Here is a 22162-nt window from a genome sequence, read left to right as displayed (position 1 = left end):
ATAAAACCTATATATATATATATATATTTATTTTATTTTATATATTATATATATTATATTAGGTTTTATTTATATATATATATATATATTTTTAAAAATCTAAAAGTCTTTTAGTTGTAACTCATTCTTTATTAAGACATGCATGTAATAATTTTTAATAGAATTTTATTGTATGAAAAAGGACTTTGCCCCTTTACAGCCACTAAGTTTTTCAATACACATTTCAATTATAATTATTTACTAAAAATATTAGAAGTATAAGATATATAAAAAGACATACAAAAATAAAAAACAGACGCTTTTTAATGTATGTCTCCTCATTTAATAATTAAGAGATCAATAAATATTGAAGTTGACAAAAAAATTTAATGTAGGATAAATAACTAATACATAATAAATACTGTTGCGATATTTAATATGCTTTTGACTATTTACTGTCTTTATCTTTTGCAAGAATAATAAAGGTGTTTTAATTTGAAATTCTAGACAGGAAACGCTACGTAAGAATTTGAAACTTTTCCTACAGGTTGCTGGAAAATACGACCCATAATAGATTATGTGTTACAGTCAATATAAATATAAAACAGTTTTATATCACATGTTAATCATATTAACAGTCCAGTTGTTAATACAGCTGTGTGTGTGTGTGTGTGTGCGCGCGCGCGTGACTCCGCCCACACATTCCTGTCTGGGCTGTGAGGGGAAAGAAAAAGACCGACAGGCTGCAGAAAACTGTCTGTGGACCCTGAACCAGAGGGGAGATGATAAACAACAACATCAACATCAACATCAGCTCTGAGTCTGAATGTAACAGTCGCAGCTCTCCGTGTGTGACCCAGCTGGACGCGTCTCTGAGCCTCTGACTCTCTTCCTTCCTGACTCCACTTGCTGGAAAGTTTTCTGTCGGAGTTTTGCAGTTTGTCCGCTCTGAGCTTCACTGCTGCAGCTGCTGGAGGAGAAAACTGCGCGGAGGAAACCATGGAGATCCTGGACAGCAGCGAACCGTTCCTACACTGGGACAGGAACCTCAGTGAGCTGTCTGAGCCCGGGGAAATAGACTGCGTGCTCTCCACCAATGTAAGTTATTGATCAAATAAGAGGAGGACTTGTGAGTGATCGATCAGGGCCTGCTGATTAGCTCTGCAGCTACTCAGTGGGAATAATCACCTTTATCTCGCTTTGATGAGGCATTAATAGGCAAAAGGAGGGGGAGGGTAGTGTGTGTGTGTGTGTGTGTGTGTGTGTGTGTGTGTGTGTAACCTTGCTCTCCATTCACAAATTAAGCCTTGTGGTCCAGGATGCAGCAGGTTTGTGCTGCAGAAGTTTAAATATTCCTCTTCTCTCTGTCCTGTTTTTTACTTTATTGTACTTACAGATCAAATTTGAAGCTCTTTACATCACTATTACGTTAGAATAAAATGTTTTATTTACTTCTCTACATGCTAATAAGCAGCTTTACAAAGGATGATCATAAATTAAAAACAAAGGTGACAATACAAACGTGGAGCTTTTTTTGCCGAATAATCAAAGAACTTTGCAACTTTTTGATGCTAAAAAAAGTTCCATCGTCCTGCAGCTTCGGCTGTTTATCAGAGTTTAGACCCTCACAGCAAGTGAAGGATCTGATTTATGAACAAATACAGAGACAATAATCAATAATGCGAATGATATCTAAGGATCTGAGCACTGGGGAGTGATACAGGTGTCTTTGTTTTTTAGTAGTTATATAATAATAATAATAATAATAATAAAATGTAAGAAAAAAGCCAAAAGGGACTTACAACAGCTTTGTCTGAAGTCACCTGAAGTGTAGAACTGATCTCAGGATATAAAGAGGTCAATGTCACCACCACTCTTAAAAAGGACATTTGTAGTTTTTTAAAAGTCTATATGTTGTATAGAAATAAAGCTAACCTGTATGAACTGACTCCAGTCAGTCAGATGAAGCCTGCGTTTAAAGGCCTTCAGTTATGTAACTCAAAGTGTGTCTTCCAGCCATATGTCTCCAAGAGGAGAGTGTGTGAGATGGAGAGAGTGAGACTGACCTCTGTGTGTGTGTGTGTGTGTGTGTGTGTGAGCACAGACTGAGTTTACAGAGAAAAATCCAGCTGGCTTTCAGGATGGGAATCAGACACCACAAAGGCTGAATGAGCCTAAGACAACACACACACACACACACACACACACACACACAGGCATGTTTCCACTACTTGTGAGGACATTACCTTGACTTTCATTCACTTTTTGGAGACTTCCTGTAACTGTAACTAACTTTACTGTTGAGTCCTCACATCTGTCCCCACGACACGCTCACACTCGAGCTCTGGCAGACAGGTAAAGACTTCAGAGGGCGTTCAAGCTGTGAATGTAGCTCCTTTAAACAAGACCCGAGGCTACAATTCCTGATAAATACCAGCAGACCAATTTACACCAGGGAGCTGCTGCTGTGCTGGTGGTTGTTCTGGGCTTTGATGTTAATCTTGACTGTGATAAATGGCTAAAAAGTCTAAAGTTTCTTTAGCTAAAGAGACAGAAGTCTTCCTCAGGAGCTAGAGACCAAAGTAAGGTAAGGAGACAGTGATAGGAAATACTAAGACAGGCTGAGCATACTTGTTATAAAGCATCAATGTATTTATAGCTGCATAAACAACTGCAAAAGAGCTGCTAGCATAGATGACAAATTAACAAGTCTTTGCATGACGGATCATGGAAGGACACAGCCTGTCACTATAAAGGGTCACATCACTGTTTCACAGTTTTAGGGGCACAAAAACCAGGTTGTGTTTAGAGGTAAGATGCTGCTGTATATATAGTGAAGCATGAATAGTGTGTGTGTGTGTGTGAGGGTTGTGTGAATGTGAAAGCCAACAAGACTGCAGTGTTTGAATCTGAGGCAGCCTGAGAAACAGACTGGAGTCTTTGTTTCTCCCTGCTGGTCGTGGGTCGGGTCTCACTTTCTCCTCTGGGTTGGGGGGGGGGGGTGTTCGTTGACGCTGGGATTCCTCACAACAATGTAAAGCCTCTCCACCAGTGGCATTTGTGGGATTCACATCTTCAGCCTCCTACAGTCGGACTCCTCCTGTCTCTGTCGTGTCAAAGCAAAATCGAGTTTCTCAGGTTTTATACACTCAACAAAAATATAAACGCAACACTTTTGTTTTTGCTCCCATGTTTCATGAGATGGACTTGAAGATCTAAACTTCATTCCAGATACACAATATTACCATTCCTCTCAAACATTGTTCACAAATCTGTCTAAATGTGTGATAGTGAGCACTTCTGCTTTGCTGAGATAATCCATCCCACCTCACAGGTGTGCCACATCAAGATGCTGATCTGACATCATGATTAGTGCACAGGTGTACCTCAAACTGCCCACAATAAAAGGCCACCCTGAAATGTGCAGTTTTGTCTCACAGCAAAATGCCACAGATGCCACAAGCATTGAGGGAGCGTGCAATTGGCATGCTGACAGCAGGAATGTCAACCAGATCTGTTGCTCATGCATTGAATGTTCATTTCTCCACCATAAGCCGTCTCCAAAGGCGTTTCAGAGAATATGGCAGTACATCCAACCGGCCTCACAACCGCAGACCACGAGTAACCACACCAGCCCAGGACCTCCACATCCAGCAGGTTCACCTCCGAGATCGTCTGAGACCAGCCACTCAGACAGCTGCTGAAACAATTGGTTTGCATAACCAAACAATTTCTGCACAAACTGTCAGAAACCGTCTCAGGGAAGCTCAACTGCATGCTCGTCGTCCTCATCGGGGTCTTAACCTGACTCCAGATCGTCGCCGTAACAGACTTGAGTGGGCAAATGCTCACATTCGATGGCGTCTAGCACGTTGGAGAGGTGTTCTCTTCACGGATGAATCTCGGTTTACATTGTTCAGGGCAGATGGCAGACAGCGTGTGTGGCGTCGTGTGGGTGAGCGCTTTGCTGATGTCAATGTTGTGGATCGAGTGGCCCATGGTGGTGGTGGGGTCATGGTATGGGCAGGCATCTGTTATGGACGAAGAACACAGGTGCATTTTATTGATGGCATTTTGAATGCACAGAGATACCGTGATGAGATCCTGAGGCCCATTGTTGTGCCATACATCCATGAACATCACCTCATGTTTCAGCAAGATAATGCACGGCCCCATGTTGCAAGGATCTGTACACAATTCTTGGAAGCTGAAAATGTCCCAGTTCTTGCATGGCCAGCATACTCACCGGACATGTCACCCATTGAACATGTTTGGGATGTGCTTGACCGGTGTATACGACAGCGTGCACCAGTTCCCACTAATATCCAGCAACTTCGCACAGCCATTGAAGAGGAGTGGACCAACATTCCACAGGCCACAATAGACAATCTGATAAACTCTATGCGAAGAAGATGTGTTGCACTGCATGAGGCAAATGGTGGTCACACCAGATACTGACTGGTTCTGAGTCCCCAGACCGCCAATAAAGCAGAAACAAAATGCACATTTCAGGGTGGCCTTTTATTGTGGGCAGTTTAAGGTACACCTGTGCACTAATCATGATGTCAGATCAGCATCTTGATGTGGCACACCTGTGAGGTGGGATGGATTATCTCAGCAAAGCAGAAGTGCTCACTATCACACATTTAGACAGATTTGTGAACAATGTTTGAGAGGAATGGTAATATTGTGTATCTGGAATGAAGTTTAGATCTTCAAGTCCATCTCATGAAACATGGGAGCAAAAACAAAAGTGTTGCGTTTATATTTTTGTTGAGTGTAGTAACAACACTGGAATGAGAGTGAAGGTGTAACTTTCATTTATCTCAACTCAGCTGTGACAGCGTGACAGTGCTTTACTGACGCAAGAAGAGAAGGTGTGTAGATCTATTTAAGGCAAACACGTGAAGCAGGAGGTGAAAGCAATCAGTCAAATCTCCTTTCCATTCTAGACCTGCTCATCTCTGAAATGAGTCTTTCATTTAGAATACAGAATGTCTGTCACATGAAACATCCAGCAGACTCCTCCTCCTGATCTTCTTTTTGCTGTTTTTGTCACTCCTGGGGGAAATATTCAGCTTTTTAGCTGCTAAAATGCTAAATTAGTCATATTTACTATAATCAAGAAATGATGAAACTTGGATGGCCGAAAAACCAAAACAATGTGCCTAAAGATCTCAAAATAACCGTTTGTAAATAGTGAGATGTCGCCTTATTTCAGTGTCAGTCAGTGGTTTGTCAGTGGTTTCCTTGTTCAGAGCCCCTCTTTGAAGTGAGGCCGAACAATATTTGTAACATAAAACAACAGAGAGGCTACAAATGATAACAAAGAGACCATAATTTACAAACCAGCTGCTTCAAAGAGACAAATGAGTCTGAAACCATCACAAAACATTGCAAAAGGAACCAGAAAAAAACTGTGTGTCAATAGATATGAGGCCACAAAGAAACTCACGAGCCAATGAAGAAGTGCTGACAAAGCTTCATAATGCACGGCTGGAAACAGGGACGTGCAGCATCTAATGTTAGAAACTTGACAAATAAAGTGGAGGACATCCAGCCTGTCTTCAGGAAAAAGACAGAGAGGGTTGGACTGACTTGCACAAACTTTCAGCTGTCGGCCTGCTGCTGAGCACATGTTGTCCTCACTGCATAAGTGAAAAAGTGTATTTGCTCTGCACATGCTCCCGGGCTTTCCAAGTGTGCTTATATAACAAACATACAGATCAACACTCACTGCTGTCTGCGAATACAACACCAGCTGTAATCCAGCCTCCTTATTAATACGCTGTGTGTTGGTGATGACGCAGCACACACTCAGGTCGGAGTTATTTTATGGACACACACTCAGAGAGCTGTGGGTGAACAGCTTGACGTTCACAGTGCAGAGCCTGTTCTCCATCGGGGCATGGCATCCTGCTCGCTCTGTGTCCCTCTGAATGGTCCGTGTGTCTGCTGTAACATGAGTGTCAGTGTGCAGGGAGAGATGGTCATTCAGGACACACACACACACACACACACACACACACACACATTTTAATCTTAGAGTAACTGAAAGATAACACTACACCACAGCCACATTTTACTGCAAGTCAAAGGTCAAAACACACGTTTCAGCCTCTGTGTGTGTGTGTGTGTGTGTGTCAGGTTTAGGCTCAGTATGATCACGAAGTGTTATTACTGCGGGTGTGGTGCCGGATCTTCAGGTCGTCCTTAAAACAATAAAGACTTTGTTGAATGAATGGAAGCCACACGTTTAGACATAGGCCTGTGCAAAGTACAGATAAGTTAAGCACATTCACATGGATGGAGACAAACTGCACTTCTTCGTATGTAGTAGAAAATAAATGGATATGACCAATAAAAGCAATTTGACAACTGAAACCAGAAAATATGTTGGAGGTGTTGCTCAGGAAGATGATGTACAGGGCTAGCAATGATGATAAGGTTGCTACTAGATAGTTCTGTTGATTTGTAGCTTCATTTAGCTAACAGTTAGCATCTGCCTCAAGTATCTTACACGTGTTCTTGTGTGTCATGATGCTTAATACCTACTAACTGTAGATGGTTGTGATGCATTAGCAACATTTTCTAGCTTGTGTCTGGCTAGCTTAGACTGGTATCAGATAGCATAATTACTAGCATGATATATCAAAGTGAATGAGGCTTGAGCAGGAGTTTCCTGCCGCTGGTAAGTTAGCATGATGCATAGCAGGACAAATGCGGACTATGACATGTTGGAAATTCAGAATTGAGTCTGTTGGAGCATTTGTATTTTTTAAATGTGGTGCACATGGACAATGTGACAGACATGTTCTCTCTGTCAAATCTGATGCAACTTTACGCTTGTCTTTGAAAGCGGACTCAGGCGTCAGCTCGCTGCAGGCAGGCGGCCATTCGAGAGCACAGCGAAGGTAGTAATCAGTGTGTGAGGGGATCATTATGTTAAATCCAGAGGAGCCTTCGCTCTCTGAGGCGAAGCTAAATTTATCCATGGGTCTGCCTGTTTCTGTCCGTCTCTTTCTGTCTTCTCTGTTGCACCATGAAAGGTTTTGAAAGGCTGCGTGTGTGGTTAGCAGAATGTGGGTTCGAAGTCCCTCTGAGTGGTTTGAACACTCAGCCTTTAAATGAACGCTGTAGTTAACTCGGGTCACTCCTCTGTCTCCTTCATGATCTTTTTTGTCTCTTAAATGTCTTTTTCAAGACATACTGAAGGAATTATAAACATGAAAGCTGTAGAATCAACTGAATCTGGCAGACTTTCTGCATAAGCCCCACTTTTTGAGGTATTAAACACCAAAGCCCCTAAACTGCTTATTAGACAGCAGGAGAAGCAGTCAGTCTTTATGTGTTTTATTGTGTAGCTCATGAGGTTTAAACGGTTCAGTCTAAGTCTCCGTTTAAGACCTCTCCCTCTGTTGTCTGGTTAGCCTCCCACTCCTCCTCCTCCTCATCCTTCAGTCGCTCCTTCGGGGTGAGCTGCTGAGAAACGGGACAAGTTACCTCCTGTCCAAAATACCAGAAACGTCTCTGCTGCTTCTCCTCCCTGCTTCTCTTTCCTGACTGTCTGAATTTCTACCATTGATTTCTTTCATTTTTCTATGTTAACATCACACAAACAGTTCACACAAACAGAGGTTTATGATTTTTCTGCAAAACAAAAAATGATAAAGTGAATTGCTGTAAAAAGATTCCCAATCATTTTGTTTATGATGCACAGAATAATCTTTCATTGGTTTGTTGGACTTGGTTGTAACAGATGTGGTTCCAGTTACAGTGTAGACACATCACGCTGAGCAGCACACAGCTCAACTTCGGGCCAGTCTTGAAATAGGATGACGGGATCTTCTGATGCACCAAACGCATCATCACTTATGTAACCTGGGCTCATAGTCCAGGCCTGAACATAGGGCCACCAGGGCCCCGTTCACACTGGAGAAAGTCAATCCAGCTAGAGTGGGATCGAATCCGGATTGAAGTTCGACGGTTGTTTACATGCAGCTTTTGTATGCGACCCGGACTCTGTCCCCGTGAACCGAAGGTATGACGTCGCTAGCTGGATTCACTAGCCGCATTTGTGTTCAGACCTGAGCCACATTTGAGCCCGAATCCCGCTCTAGCCGGATTGATTTTCCCAGTGTGAACAGGGTCTAAGAACAGGGTTGGTTAACAGTAGAAGACAAAAGCTAGGTGTTGGTGTGTTTTTGTTCTTCTTCTGTTGATACAGAATGTAGACCTGCAGCTGTGTTTTTAAGCCAACATCGGAAAAGGCTTGCTCACCTATGCAAAGTTCAGCGTGTGTGTGTGTGTGTGTGCCTTGACATTTAAGCATCCGCCTCAGCCTTTGCTAACCGAGGAATTAAGATCAGCGACGCGCCCGAACAAGTTTGCCTGAGTGTTTGCCTTTCTGGATTAAGGAACTCGCTATGGGGTCCTCAGCAAGTCTCAGCACTGACCCACATTTAACTCAGTATCCAAGAGCAACACATGCTATGAAAGGGGGGGGTGTTGTTGTAGCAAACAACTACTTAAGCACAAAGAACTACATCAGAGAAGAGAGATACACCAAGCTTAGCTGCCAATAACACTTTAAACCTGCTCACTTCAGCACTGAGCTGCTCTGATGTGATTACTGGAGTGAAAGAAACATAAAAAGAAGGTTGTGTGTGTGCTTGAGGAGGAGGAGTGGTGAAGGAGTTCAGAGTTTAGACGTGTGTGTGTAATGGTCAGTATTAGCAGAGCTGGAAAAAGTTATTCAAGTGTGTGTTGACCCAGTTTTTAACCAGCACAGAGGAGCAGGATGACCTGAACACAGCTGTGCTTGTCTTTGTCGTAAATAGGGTCACACCGCACTTTGATCCTTTGTTAGTATTTTGTCCTGCATTATAGACCATCATACAGTAATAACACACACACACATCCACAGCAGATGTAAACAATTTTTTCTGGCTTCGTGGACCTGCACTCTGTGTTGGCTAACAGACAGACATACTGTCACCTTTTGACACATCTGCTGTAATCTGGGTATAAAGGCCACCACAGATGGAGGTGGAGGGGTGGATGGCTGCAACCTTCACCCAACAGACTGTCCACCTTTTGCTTTGTTTTATGTCTCTTAAAAGCTTCTTAAATGCTTCACTTTTGTTTTCACATAAGTTTACCTACTAAGCCCTGGAAAAGGTTGTGGTAGACGAACCAGACGTATTTACGCCTGTTTTTAAACTACCACTCTACTTTTTCTAGCAGTACTACTGTTAGCAGGTTAGCATGTGACAGAGAGCAGTAGTAAATATCTTCAGACTCAGAAACTTCTTATTTGTTTGATTGTGAACAACCAGTCGTGGTTTTTGAGGGGGTTGTGTTTCTTTCTCTCTATTTCAGTCATGATTGCAGTAGACCCAAGAATTTCCTGAACCAGCTGGACACTGTGGCTTTTTAGCAGACATTAGTCATCCAGGAAGTAGTGGTGTGTTTGTTGGGGACTGTTTTAAGCTGCGGCGTGGATGACTGGGTGAAAATATGATGACTTTCTAAAAGTGTTATTAGTCTAATGCAGTATTATTGTTGGTCTTTGTGTGGGACTTATTAAATGTTGGTATATAAGCAGGTTGATAGTACAGCCTGGAACCCTGGTTGTGTAACATCTGGAAGGGAAGGGGAGGGGGGGTTGTGGGTCAGCATGACAGAGCCAGACTGGAAACTTTGCGTTACTTTGTGTGTGTGCTGTGTGTGTGTGGGTGTTGAAACCTTTAGGAAGCTCCAGGAGACAGGCAGGATGGGGGTGGGGGTGGGATTTTACAAGAAGGGGGACCCAGAGACAGAGAAGGGGACATGTTTTCCATTTTCTCATCTTGTGGGTCTGTTTGTGTTGCCTCAGTGTTTCACACACATTGTGCACTTTAAATATCAGCCTGGCAGCTCTGATAATGGCTGAGTCATAGGTCTGAACTTTGACTCGGGATGTTTTCCCCTCTCTGAACTTTTTCCTTTTGATTCCACATTGACATTAAGGCTTCCTCTTAGTTCAGTGTGAAACATTAATGAGAGCACACAGGCCGCCCTGTTAAATAGGAAATGGATGCTTGGGTCTGCAAGCTGGCTCATAATGGAGCTGCTGTGACTTTTATCACTTTCTGGCATTTTGTGTGTGTGTCTGTGTATGTGTGTGTGTGTGTGTGTCTGTGTGTGCTCCTGTCCTCCCCTGTGGGTGGAGAGTAAACACTCTGAACTCGGCTGGTCATCACGCCTACTGTTATTCTCTCTCACATCCTGCTGTTTACATCCGTTAACCATCACACCCCACCCCGTCACAGCCTGATGTGTGGTGGTGTGAGTGCAGATGCTGCTATGTGTGTAGGAGCAGAAATATTGTCTTTCATGTATGAACTCATGTTTGAGTGACAGATTTCTTCTTCAGACATTAAATTGATTCTTTTTGTGTCCATTGACCTCAAAAGTTGGCATTTTAGGTTGGCCGGAAACCCTGCGTATTCCTGCCACGTTGTCATGTGTCCAATTGTACCCACATTGCGGTGTGTGAATGTGTATGAATGAATCAGTGGTGGTCAAAGAGGCCGTGGGTGCACATTGGCAGCCACGTCTCCATCAGTCTCCTCCTGGGAAGCGTGTGTAGTTCACCACTGTAAATGTGGTGTGAAGGAAATGGGCTTTGAGCGCCCAGCAAAAAAACACTATATAAGACCAGTGCATGGTTATTATTATAAGAACGAAAGAAAGAAACCTTTATTAAATTGCTTAAGGCAGCCCAGCAAAGAGTGGCATACACCAGTGAGTACACTGGAGGTTATGCGGGTAAAGTGCCTTGCCCAAGGACACACAGCAGTGACTAGGGAGGAGTTGGGATTGAACCACCAACCTTCTGGTTATTGGACAACCCTGCTATACCACTGAGCCACTGCTGCCCAGCCTGGTCTCCATATGTTTTTGTCCACAAGAGAAGAAGAGGAGACGTCAAAGATGCAGGAATGCTGTTGCCACTGCTTGACCAGCCTGGTCTCCATATGTTTTTGTCCACAAGTATCTTGTCACTATGGCAACACAGACACCGTAAGGGTCAAGGCTACTGATCTGAACTGAAAAAAACTTCTCACACATCTGAGCTTCCTGTGGCCATTCAGAGCATGGTCTTCAGGCAAACATAAGATGAGGCTGAACCTCTCTTTTGGCTCAAAAACTGCCTCACATCGTACAGAGTATGTTCATCTTTAATGGTTTAGATTCCTGATCCTGCTGGTGTTCTCAGGGCATCCTTCATTTGCTGGTTTTGGCAACAGAAGCTGGAATCCATGTCAAAAATCTGGGTCATTCAGGGAGTGTCTGTTGTAGTCTTATCCTTGTGAGAACCAGCTCAAGTCTCCTGTGGAATGAGGACGTTTTTATTATGCGAGGTCATTTGGCCTCGTTATTGGGTTGGATAAGACTGCATGTAAAGACGAATCAGGACTCTCAACTGGTGGAACTCTGGGACTTTTTTCTTGCTTGTTTTGTGTCAGACTCTTAGCTGTTGTTTCAGAATGATGGTCCCCACACATAAAGCGCCGTCCTTGGCTCCTGCCGTCTCCCCTCCAGATAACACCCTGATAGCTGAAGGTCTGTGATTCGTCTTGTTCTGCTCACACACTGCATGAATGCCACAGCTAAGACAAAGGACGAGCCTCCAGCCTCAAATCGGAGTGATTAATGGGCCTGTTAAACATGACAGTTATATAATGTTATTTTAAGGATTTTTCTGCTGCACTGCTTATGTTGGTTCAGGTTATAAGTATAATATCGATGATGAGACAAAATACTTTTGATGTGAGCCACAACATGCTAAGTGTAGCTGAGCCTTCACATGTTGCATGAGTGTAGGAAGTAAGACTGACCAGCTGAGCATACAGGTGATAAACTGTATGCTCAGGATGTGCTCTGAGTGGGTGAAGGCAGGAATCATCACCATGAAGAAGTTTGCTGAGACGCCGGTCTCGACAAACTGAACCACGTATTAAAACAAAAAAAAAACTAAACCGTGCACACATTCAGACCCGGATTTATCTCTGTAAACTGCACCTGAAAACGCCGACAGGTATTAAAGGTTGTATTTAGAGGCTATGAAGGAATCACTGCTGCTCTGCAGATAAAGCACTTGAGCTAAGTGTTTAAACAGATTGCACACATTGTTAGCATTCCAGCTGGTGCTTTGGCCTCCAGCTACAGGAGTGAAGGCTAACCATGCTAAAAACGCAACTATAGCACAGCAAAATGCAAATGTCGTGCTCAGCTCTCTGATCTTCATTATTTTAGGAATTTGGCCAAAGGGTTACAGCGATGAGATTAGAATGTGGAGAAAAAGGATTTTATGGGAAACTAAGGTCAGGAGGAAGAGGGAGAGGCCTTTTCTTCCTCTTTTGTGTTCTTATCAAACATTGCTGCCATTTAGAGGACCAGTTTTGTTTTTCGTCTTAAGAAAGGCCGCTTCCACCTTCACACGTCTCAATATGGTGAAAAGGTATTTGATAATGTCATGTTTAATTTATAGAATAGTTAAAAGTTTCAAGGTTGTTGCAATATTTAAAATAAGGCACCGACAACAGTCCTGTGATGTTTACATGAGAAGTTATAAAGCATTAAGTGAGCGTTATCGATGCAAAGAAACAACTCAGCACAACTCAGATTATGTGACTGGCAGGTCAAAGTTCAGACATTAATCTGCTTATAATTAGACACGTGTTGTAATGTGTCCAAAAGCAAACTAATGACTCACTCAGTTTGCTCTGATATACGTTCACGTGTGTTTGTTTTATTGGTGTGTGAAGTTGTGTCATCAGCAGAAGTACACACAGATGCGCCCAAGGCACACACACTCCGTGGAGGGAGATGAGACCCATGTGTGTGTGTCTGTGTGTGTGCGTATTCTTTTCACATCTGGTTTGGCTTTTACCTGTTACATCATCAAACTTTCCTCTTTGTACCTGCGGTCCTTAGAGTTCAGCTCATTAAGGGTTAAAACAGACACACATCCTACTTCTGAGGAGAATTACAGACCTGGAAGTGCATTCCTTTTCCCCCACTTGGACACCGCTAATTTAGCCGCTAACGAGTGACCTGAACAGCTGTCGAGGCTTTTACTGTTGAGTCTTATCATGTGCTGCCCTTCAGTAACATCTGCTTAGTCCGAGAATTTTCTTCATGTGTTAAAGGACTCTGTTGGAACTTACATGCTAACACACAAAAGTTGTGTAAAGGCTAAGCTGAAGGTATTGAGTTGATTGTCGTGTTTTATCTTTATTTTTTGCAGTTTCTTAGCTCAGATCCAGACTCGGTGTTCAACAGGTCTCTCTGACCCAGTTTGAAGTTTTCACTCCATCAGAATTCCTCTGATTTGATTACAATCAGCTTCTCAAAGGGCCGTCTCTCGTCTCATGTCTATGCGTGACACAAGATTTCCGACACATTTCAGCAGAGCTGCAGTGATAATCAGCCTGCGTTTCCTCCTTCATCCACAAATTCACTGTGACTCCAATTAAAAGATTATAATCTGCACTTTCAGCAGTGTTCACTACATGTTCATGCAGAAAAAAACATCAAAATAGCCTCATTGTTATAACTGCTGCTCCCTCAGAGTAGTTCCTGACCTACTGATTCTTGCCCTACTTCTCTGTTTAAAATCCCAGTTTTCCCATTTAGTCATCAGCTTGGTGGATGGTTCCCAGCTGGAGGGTGTCGAGTTACAGCCAGCCCTAAATAACACCTCTCTCTCTCTCTCAGACAAAGGAGTTACTGTTGTGTGTATGCATGTGTTTGATGAGTTACACCCGGCCGGTGACCGATCCTACAGCCCGGCCGGCATCACTTCTCTCACATACAACCACAACCACACACTGCAGAAATGACAGGGAGCCTATACAGCCTCACTATGTGGCTTTTGGTGTGGTCCTGTTTTCATGCAGGCGGAGTTGGACCTCTCCCATTTCCTGTTCTTAAACAAGACAAGGATTTAAACCCATCTGTGTCCTCATGTTGGGAGAATAATTAGTTTATTTTGATTTAAAATTTGATTGATAGATGTTTTCTGCAGCGTTCTAAAACAGAGAAAAGGGTGGTGTCAGAATTTCCAAATCTGATCCCATAAAACATATCATTACTCCTCCCTGAACTACACCCTTTTTCTTGTTTTTCTCCTGCTGTCATGATGATACTTATTGATATGAACCAGTGTAGGCCAACATATACTGATCAGTTTCTTCCACCAGTGTTTCTCAGCTTTCACAAGGTGAAGATGGAGCTCTGTGGCCGTGCAGATGTCGTTGCCAGGAGACACTGGGGGGGAGGAAAGTGTTATAAACTACTGTAAATGTTTGCCTGCAGTGAAAGGGATTTAGCACACACGTGCACACACACACACACACACACACACACACTGTAATATACATTTATATTATGGGCTGCGTTCACGCTGATGGTTGTTGTAATGGATTCACTGGTGGATAAGTGTGTAAATATTTGTCTTCCCTCTTGAATAGATTCTCGGTATGCCGTCAGTGTTTGCTTTGCACACATACACACACACACACACACACACACACTGAGGCCTGAAGACAGGCCATATAGGGCAGCATACAGCTGCAGGAGTGTGCTGTGTGTTGATGCAGTGAAGAGGTCATTTCACTGAGAGAGAAAAGTCTCTCTCTCTTTTTCTCAGACTGTAATCGAAGCCACATGCTTGGCCGCCCTCCTCCTGTTTCCTCCATCTTGATTTCACTCTCTCTTTATGCATCTTTCTGCTCTTTCGGGGATCATATGTTATTTTGTCTGCTGTTACATAGCAAAAGTGTTGATTTTTCTTTTCACTCGTCTTCAACTCCACGTCCGTCTGAAGCAGTGTGCGCCCCTCTGTCTGGCTAAAGTCCCACATGGCTGAAGTTTCTTTTGGAAACCTTCTTTCCATCCTGCCTGTTGCATCAGAAAGTTGCATCACATCCTTTCGGAGCAAAGAGTTCATATCTGAGCAGCACTGGAAAAACTGTAGTTTTTACTTGAACGCCACATATTTGTCAGAGTAGATGTGGAAAAATATGTTAGTAGGTACAAAAATGATACTTTAGAGGCTGAGATACAGACAATTTTAGATCTCAATGTAACACAGGATTAATTTAAGAGCAAAAAAAGTATTTGACTAAAAATATCTACTTGATTAGTCAATTAAAAACTCAGAAATGAGAGACTTTTCTCATTTTATGTTGCTGTAAGCTGAATATTTTTGGACCTTTGAAGATGCATTTGTCCAATTTTTTCTGATACTTTGCAGACCAGACCATTTATTGACAAGGATTTAAGTGATTTTTCATGGCTTATGAAGCTTATTTTCAGGTGTGTTCTGCAAGTTTTCTTTGAAAACCCCTCAGAGTGAAGTCTGTTTTAAGAGATATGTATCAATGCGTTATCACAGAAGGGCTTTTGCTTTGGCTGCTCTTTGTTTATGTCAGTCATAACACCTGAACATGGAGGCAAAGCTGCACTCAGCTGGTTGAGAGATGCGGGATAAAGGAATTTGAAGGAGGAGAGAAGAAAGGAGGGGAGGAAGAGGAGTTTGTCTGTTAACTGTGTGTGTGTTTTATAAATGTGTCACCACACTGAGATTCACACTCACATAAAGAGAAACGCTGATTGTGGGGGTTAAGTTAAAGTTTTTGATTAGTTGCTTCAGTCCTCCCTGAGGGGAGAACTTCAAGGAAAGGTGGCAATAAAGAATTTAACAGTCAGTAATTACAGGCGGGGCGTCACAGACTTCTTTATGATGCAGCTTTTTATAATTATCTGTCTGCCTCCTGCATGTGGCCTCGGCGCTGGTGGGATCTTGCCTTGAAAGTCCTCTCTCCTCTCTCTGTAGCACTTCTCCGAGCTCCTAGATGACCTCTCCCAGGATGCCTTGCTGGGTCAGCTGCTTAGCGACCCCTTTCTGTCTGGGGGGAGAAGTGGAGTGGAAGCCATGGAGGGTGAAGATGGCAGTGACCTGTCCCCGTCTTCTCCACTTCCCCCACACATCACCGCTGAACACAGCTACTCATTGTGTGGGGACAGCAGACCCCAGTCGCCCCTGTCGCACCTGACCGGAGAGCCGGGCAGTGAAGCCGGTGAGACACAAACAGACCAATTATCCACTTTAAAGATTACGTGTTTTTACTTCACACCGGTGTGAGTTCACGTTGTCTCTGTTGCAGCAGAGTCAGATGGAGATTCATCCGAGTGGCCTATGGAGCAGGAGGAAATCATGGAGGATCTCCTGTGTGACACACCTGCTCTCCTCCCCACCCTCTCCCTCTCTCTGACCTCCAACGAGGTGTCCCAGGCACCGGAGAGCCCTGCTGTGGCCCCTGCCAGCACCTCAGCTCAGACTACAGTCAGCGGCAACCAGGGCAAAGGCATCAAGGTGGGAGACGAGGGAGACGTCATTAAAAGGGACGCTTGTGGTGTGTCTGCCTTGATTCATCCTGTGCATGTCTGTGTGTGTGTTTACAGGTGAAGGAGGAAAATATCATCCCTCAGATCAAACTGGAGCCTCATGAGGTGGACCAGTTCCTTAACCTGTCACCAAAAGGTCAGACCTGGTGCTATGAGGACCCCTGCTGGCCATTTTTGCCTTAAAAATATCAGATAGATGTCATGAGTTGATATGTTCCTTTCCTTATTTCTGCTCAATGCTTTTCTGCCTTCAAGTTCAAACATGCTAAGCTAACTGAGCTAACTCTGTCATTTCAGGCCTGGAATCTCTGCAGATGCCTCCCACTCCTCCCAGCTCCCACGGCAGTGACTCTGAGGGCAGCCAGAGCCCTGTCCATGGCCCACCCGGTCTTTCCTGTCCCACCTCTCCCACCAGCCCCCCTCCATCCCAGGCCAGCCTGAAAGTGTCACCCCGGGCGGCCTCCTCATTGTCTAATTCCCCTCTGCTCACTGCACCCCATGTAAGGATTCCATTATATATATATATATATATATATATATATATATATATATATAATTTTGATATTTTGACTGAATAAAGTTCACATTCCTCACTTTTTCTGCAGAAGCTGCAGGGTTCAGGACCTCTAATCCTGACAGAGGAGGAGCGCCGCACACTGGTGGCTGAAGGTTACCCGGTCCCCACCAAGCTACCGCTCACCAAAGCGGAGGAGAAGGCGCTGAAGAAGATCCGCAGGAAGATCAAGAACAAGGTATAAACCAGTGACAGGACTGAGTTCAAAATATAATAATGTACTAACACAAAATTATGGAAGAAAGCATGTTTTAAAAAGTTAGAAATGATGTTTGTTTCCTTAGATTTCAGCTCAAGAAAGTCGCAGGAAGAAGAAGGAGTACATGGATGCTCTGGAGAAAAAGTAGGTCCTCCTCCTTCTGTAGTATTTTACTTCACAAACAAGTTTTTGTCTTAACTTAACTTTCCTGCAGCTCTACAGAAAAAGCAGTAAACCCTTTAATCTCCTGTGTAACCATGCACACTGTCAGCATTATTATTGTGTGCAGAATTACATGATCAAAGAAACTGCAGAACATGCAGTGATTAAAACCTGATACTGTAAGTTCGAGTGTGAAACACTGACCCTGCAGTACTGCTGTCTGACCACAGGGTGGAGACCTGCTCCAATGAAAACAATGAGCTACGCAGGAAGGTGGAGACTCTGGAGTGCACAAACAAGTAAGAACAATACACACATGCTCACACAGGCCACGTCTGAGTGATTAAAGACACATTTTAGACCCATAAGTCATCAAATCTAGACTTTGACCTGCTAACAGCCACATTTTAAAGTACAATTTTTTGGGAATGACAGGAGCTCTTTATAGATTGAACATCTGTCAAATGAGTTTGACTCCCGTCAGTCGCAAACCCTTATCGATAGAGACAATCTATCAAAACACTCAGACCTAAATATAGCGCTCCCTGAATGGATCCCTGGTAGCGACACATCCTGTGGGGTTTTCTCTTTTAACTCCCAAAAGTTTGATTTTTATTCCGCGTGTGCAGCTTAGTGGGGAAACACTGACTCAGTTTTATTATCTGCAAATAAAGCTGAATGAAAAGCTCCCAGTGGACGTGTTCAGCTGCAATTTAGCAGCCATGCATAATCATGAAGCTATTTTAATGTAAAACGCACAAGCAGCATCAAATAGATGGTGTTGTTTGTGATCGTCATGCCTGGGTGAACTGTGTGTGTGTGTTTGGTGCATCCAGTCAGTTAAGTGTGTTAAGTGTAGCTGACTGGACCACAGCTGTTTTGGGTCTCATCTTGCACTCAGTGGTTAAAGTGGGCTTTGTCGTCACTGTTGAAAAGTTAATTGAGCCAGTTGTGTGTATGTGGGCTGCTGCACCTGGACATTGTACTTCCGTGTATGTGTGTGTGTGTGGAGAGAGTTTAGTTGTTTGTTTAATGAAGTAAACACAAAATTATCCCAGAAAGTCATAGAAAATACATAGCACTGTTTTAAGCTGTGGAAATGTTTCTTCTTCTCGTCACTCTTTCCATGTTTTGCACATATATAATACATACTGCACTACAATATGAGTGTGTGTCTCACACGTCTGTGTCTGTTCCTCTTCAGGTCTCTGCTACAGCAGCTTCAGTCTCTGCAGGCAGTAGTAGCAGGAAAAGTCCCCAAGTCCTGCAGGGTGGCTGGTACCCAGACATCATCCTGCTTGATGGTACTTGATGTGTGTGTGTGTGTGTGTGTGTGGATGTTGTGAAACATTGATTAAAATATTGAATTGGACACATCTGCTCCCATCATTCATTAGCAGCTTAACATTTTGTCATAATTTATTAACCCCTCTCTCTCTGTCTCTGTCTGTCCTCTTCTTCTTTGGTTTTGTCTCTCTGCAGGTGGTGGTGTTGTGCTTTGCTCTGTTTTTGGGGAGTTTTTTTCCCAGCAGTCTCACTCCTTGCTCCACCATCACTGAAACAGGCCTCGCCTCCAAACAGCTGCCTGTCAAAGAGTCCTACACAGCCACAGGTAGACGCGCTCATTCATTCATACCTTCAGTGGAATTGCTGGAATTCTCACGTGACTGCAGTTTAGGATGCCAGCTTGTTGTTTTACATTTTCAGCTGCAGTGTTGTGTTTCCTGAGAAAAACTACCACCAAACAGACATGGTTTTAAAACATTTTTGTCAGGAAATGGAGTAGACCAAAACAGAGCTAAAAGAGCACAAAACAGGCTGCAAGATTCATGTGCTGCCAAGAGGCCATGCAACCTGCTCTACATGCATAAATTGATCTGTGCATGTAGCAGTAAGGGTAAAGGGAGAGTTTTCGGTTTAACTGACGTGCCCCGCTGCTTCCGTTCCCAGCTATAAACCTGCAGAGGTCCATTATAACATCACTAATCAGATTCCACCTACAGCACTGCAATAACAGCCACAGAGACTGATTAGAGGAGTTGACCTTTCACTACATCCTCTCTACTACCTCCTACACACACACACACACACACACACACACACACACACACACACACACAATTACTTTTGTAATAGAAACCAGATATAATTTTTCTAAACAATCAAATTCAGTTTGCTCTCCCACACACAGACAGACAAGCTGAACTGTTTACAGTAACATGTGGTACTCTGATGTTATGAAGTGTGGGTTAGCTGCGGTGTGTCTGAGTGAGTGTAGAACTTCTATGCTGAATATCTAAGAACTTATACTTTTATTTAAAACTTTACTTTCTTCTTAAAGAGTCACACAGTCTTTGTTCTTTTAGTTAAATCCAGGAGTCTGTTATCCATTGAAGACGAGCAGCCTCACCTTCTCGGTCTGGGTGGTGAATATCCTGACCAATGGGAGGACACGCCAGCCGTCGTCATGGCAGCGTGGCGTCACTCAGAGCAGCAGAAACTTGGGGCGGAGCCCAGCAGGGTGGAAACACACCCACCGTTCAGGAATAATAGCAATGATACACAGACACAAAAAAACCTGCTGCTTGACCTGCACAGGTGAGGACACACACACACATGCGCGCACACACACACACACACACAGAATAATACTTTAATTATTGGGATTGAGCAGAAGAAGAGTGTCTGCAACTGCCGTCTTCTATAAATGTTTCTGCTGTATCGTTGGACATTTTAACACTGAGGTCTGTGTATATGTCACTTTCTGAGTCAGCCTCAAGTGGCCACTCATGGAACTGCAACACACATTTCTTTAATTTATTACAAAGTCCTAAAATCTGTCACATAAATATTCTGATTTTCTGATGATATCTGGCAAATATTTAATAACTCTTCTGCTCTTCTCTGTCTTTTGTCTCTCAGGTCTCTGGAGCAGAGGTCAAATGAGAGCGGGAGTAAAGTAATAGAGCTGGAGCGAACAGTCAATGAGACCTCCTGAGATCCTCCCCCCTTCCCCTTCCACCCCATCATGACCTTTGACCTCTCTATCCTATATCACCCCTTTTCTGGAGTGTGGTTCAGTGTCCTGGAGCAAACCTCATACCCACTGCTGTCATTTTTGTTAATGCCAGCTCTGCTTAATCAGATACACTGTGATATTAGAGATGATAACAAAGAGGCACTGGATGCCTCAGTTTCTGAAGTAAAGTTGCACTGAGTAGTTTTTTCACGAGTCAACTCGCCGTCGTAGTTCTTTTAATTGAACCAGCTGGAGCCGCTGAGACGATTCCCACAGCGGTGTGTTCCAGTGAAAATGATATTAAAATATGACATGTGAGGCTTTTTACAGGACACTGAAGAGGGCCTCTGTATTTATAGAAACCTTTTTATTTGGTTTCTTTTTCAAAAAGAATTATTGCTCTTTGTAGTTATATAATGTTTTTATTTCATTCCAGTAATGCATACATCCCATCGTGATACTTGTGTTCATACTGTTTATTTGTGTTTTTATTTTATTGTACTCTTTTATATATTATTAATTTTTTTGAAGATAAATGCATTTGAGGGCTTAGCTTTAGGTTCCTGTGCTCATTTGGAAAGTGTCTAAACAAATATTTTAGATGTTGAGGTTTAACGCAGCATAATGGTCATTTCAGAGCTATAAACATCGTATTTGGGACGTTTCTAGGTTAGCTTATCACATCTCTGATTTCCAGATATTGACTGAAACTTTTAAAGTCCAGCCTTAAGCAGATTGTGTTGAACCTCGATATTTTGTACTCAGTGCGCTGCAAAAGCTGAAGCTGAAGCCACAGCTCACTGCTGGTTAGCTTAGCTTAGCATAAAGGCTGTGATGTGACATGATCGTTGCCATATTGAGAGTGCAGTCACAGTCTGACTGTCAACAGAGTGAAGCAAATGATTAGCTTGTTAGCTAACTCACTTCCTTCGCCATGGCTGAGGCCAGTTTTCTTTCACAAGCTAACATCTTTTCCTCGAGATAAGCTAACTAATGCACTGTGTAGACATGGTGGGATATTAGCTGTACTCTGGGTATGAAAATATATTTCCTAAAACTATTTCCTTTAATTAAAAAGAGCATCCAGAATTAAATTTTGGAATGGAACCACAGAATTCACTGTCCTGCTTCATGTGTAGCTTTCTGTAGATTTCTTTGTCTGCTTTTTTTCAGCATCTGCCAAAAATATTTCTTCCCAGAAATGAAAAAAAAAATCTATTTTTGTAAATATACATTGTTAATAAATGAGAAACTCTAAATGTGTGTGGGGTGTGTAGTTTATGAACTAATCCATAATTCATTCTGGCTCTGTTTTGGATTCTGGTGATAAATTATAAACATGCCTTCGCTGCAGGGTTTGTCCTGACTCTTTGTCTTTGGTTTAGTTCAATTCATTTTGACTTTAAAAGTCTTATGGCATGTTCTCTGTTACTGTAAATACAGTCAGCTGATATTCATGTAGTGCTTTACAACTGAGGGCGAATAACACAGCAGAAGTGGCAGTTTACAGACCAGAGAGAAGACTTGTCATGTGCTTCTTAGATGAGTGGACTTTGTCTGATTGATTATACAATGCATTCCTCACTGCCAAATCTGAAACAGTTCTGCAGAACACACAAGATAAACAGACTTTATTTTAAAATGTCTTCATGGAAACTCACGTCATAAAAACCAGATCAGGTTTATTGTCTTTGTGTAATCTTACCAGTCTGAACTTGCCTGTCTGTATTCTTGCTTTCAAATTAATAAAGTATTTTCCTTAGTAAAA

General features: G+C 43.0%; 1 protein-coding gene across 2 annotated transcripts; it reads left to right on the top strand.

The window, feature by feature from the left end:
- The first annotated feature begins 695 nt into the window (after positions 1-695).
- On the top strand, positions 696-21653 carry creb3l2 (cAMP responsive element binding protein 3-like 2). Of its 2 annotated transcripts, none has more exons than XM_028400504.1 (12): positions 696-1077; positions 15869-16112; positions 16203-16408; positions 16498-16576; positions 16738-16940; positions 17046-17192; positions 17299-17357; positions 17606-17674; positions 18580-18679; positions 18858-18987; positions 19742-19973; positions 20298-21653. In XM_028400504.1, the coding sequence occupies exons 1-12, from the start codon at positions 979-981 to the stop codon at positions 20371-20373; spliced, it is 1644 nt and encodes a 547-aa protein (XP_028256305.1). In that variant the 5' UTR covers positions 696-978; the 3' UTR covers positions 20374-21653. The 2 variants fall into 2 exon arrangements, with proteins under 2 accessions (XP_028256305.1, XP_028256304.1); XM_028400503.1 differs by having other exon boundaries at positions 16200-16408.
- The last annotated feature ends 509 nt before the right edge of the window (positions 21654-22162 follow it).

The sequence above is a fragment of the Parambassis ranga genome, chromosome 2 (genome assembly GCF_900634625.1).
Source record: "Parambassis ranga chromosome 2, fParRan2.1, whole genome shotgun sequence".
NCBI lineage: Eukaryota > Metazoa > Chordata > Actinopteri > Ambassidae > Parambassis > Parambassis ranga.
This window is presented reverse-complemented; position numbering and strand designations above follow the sequence as displayed.

Coding starts and splice junctions, on each gene's coding strand:
- creb3l2 (XM_028400503.1), top strand. CDS start 979: ATGGAGATCCTGGACAGCAGCGAACCGTTCCTACACTGGGACAGGAAC. Junction 17,675..18,579: donor ACTCTGGAGTGCACAAACAA/GTAAGAACAATA, acceptor GTTCCTCTTCAG/GTCTCTGCTACAGCAGCTTC. Junction 18,680..18,857: donor AGACATCATCCTGCTTGATG/GTACTTGATGTG, acceptor GTCTCTCTGCAG/GTGGTGGTGTTGTGCTTTGC.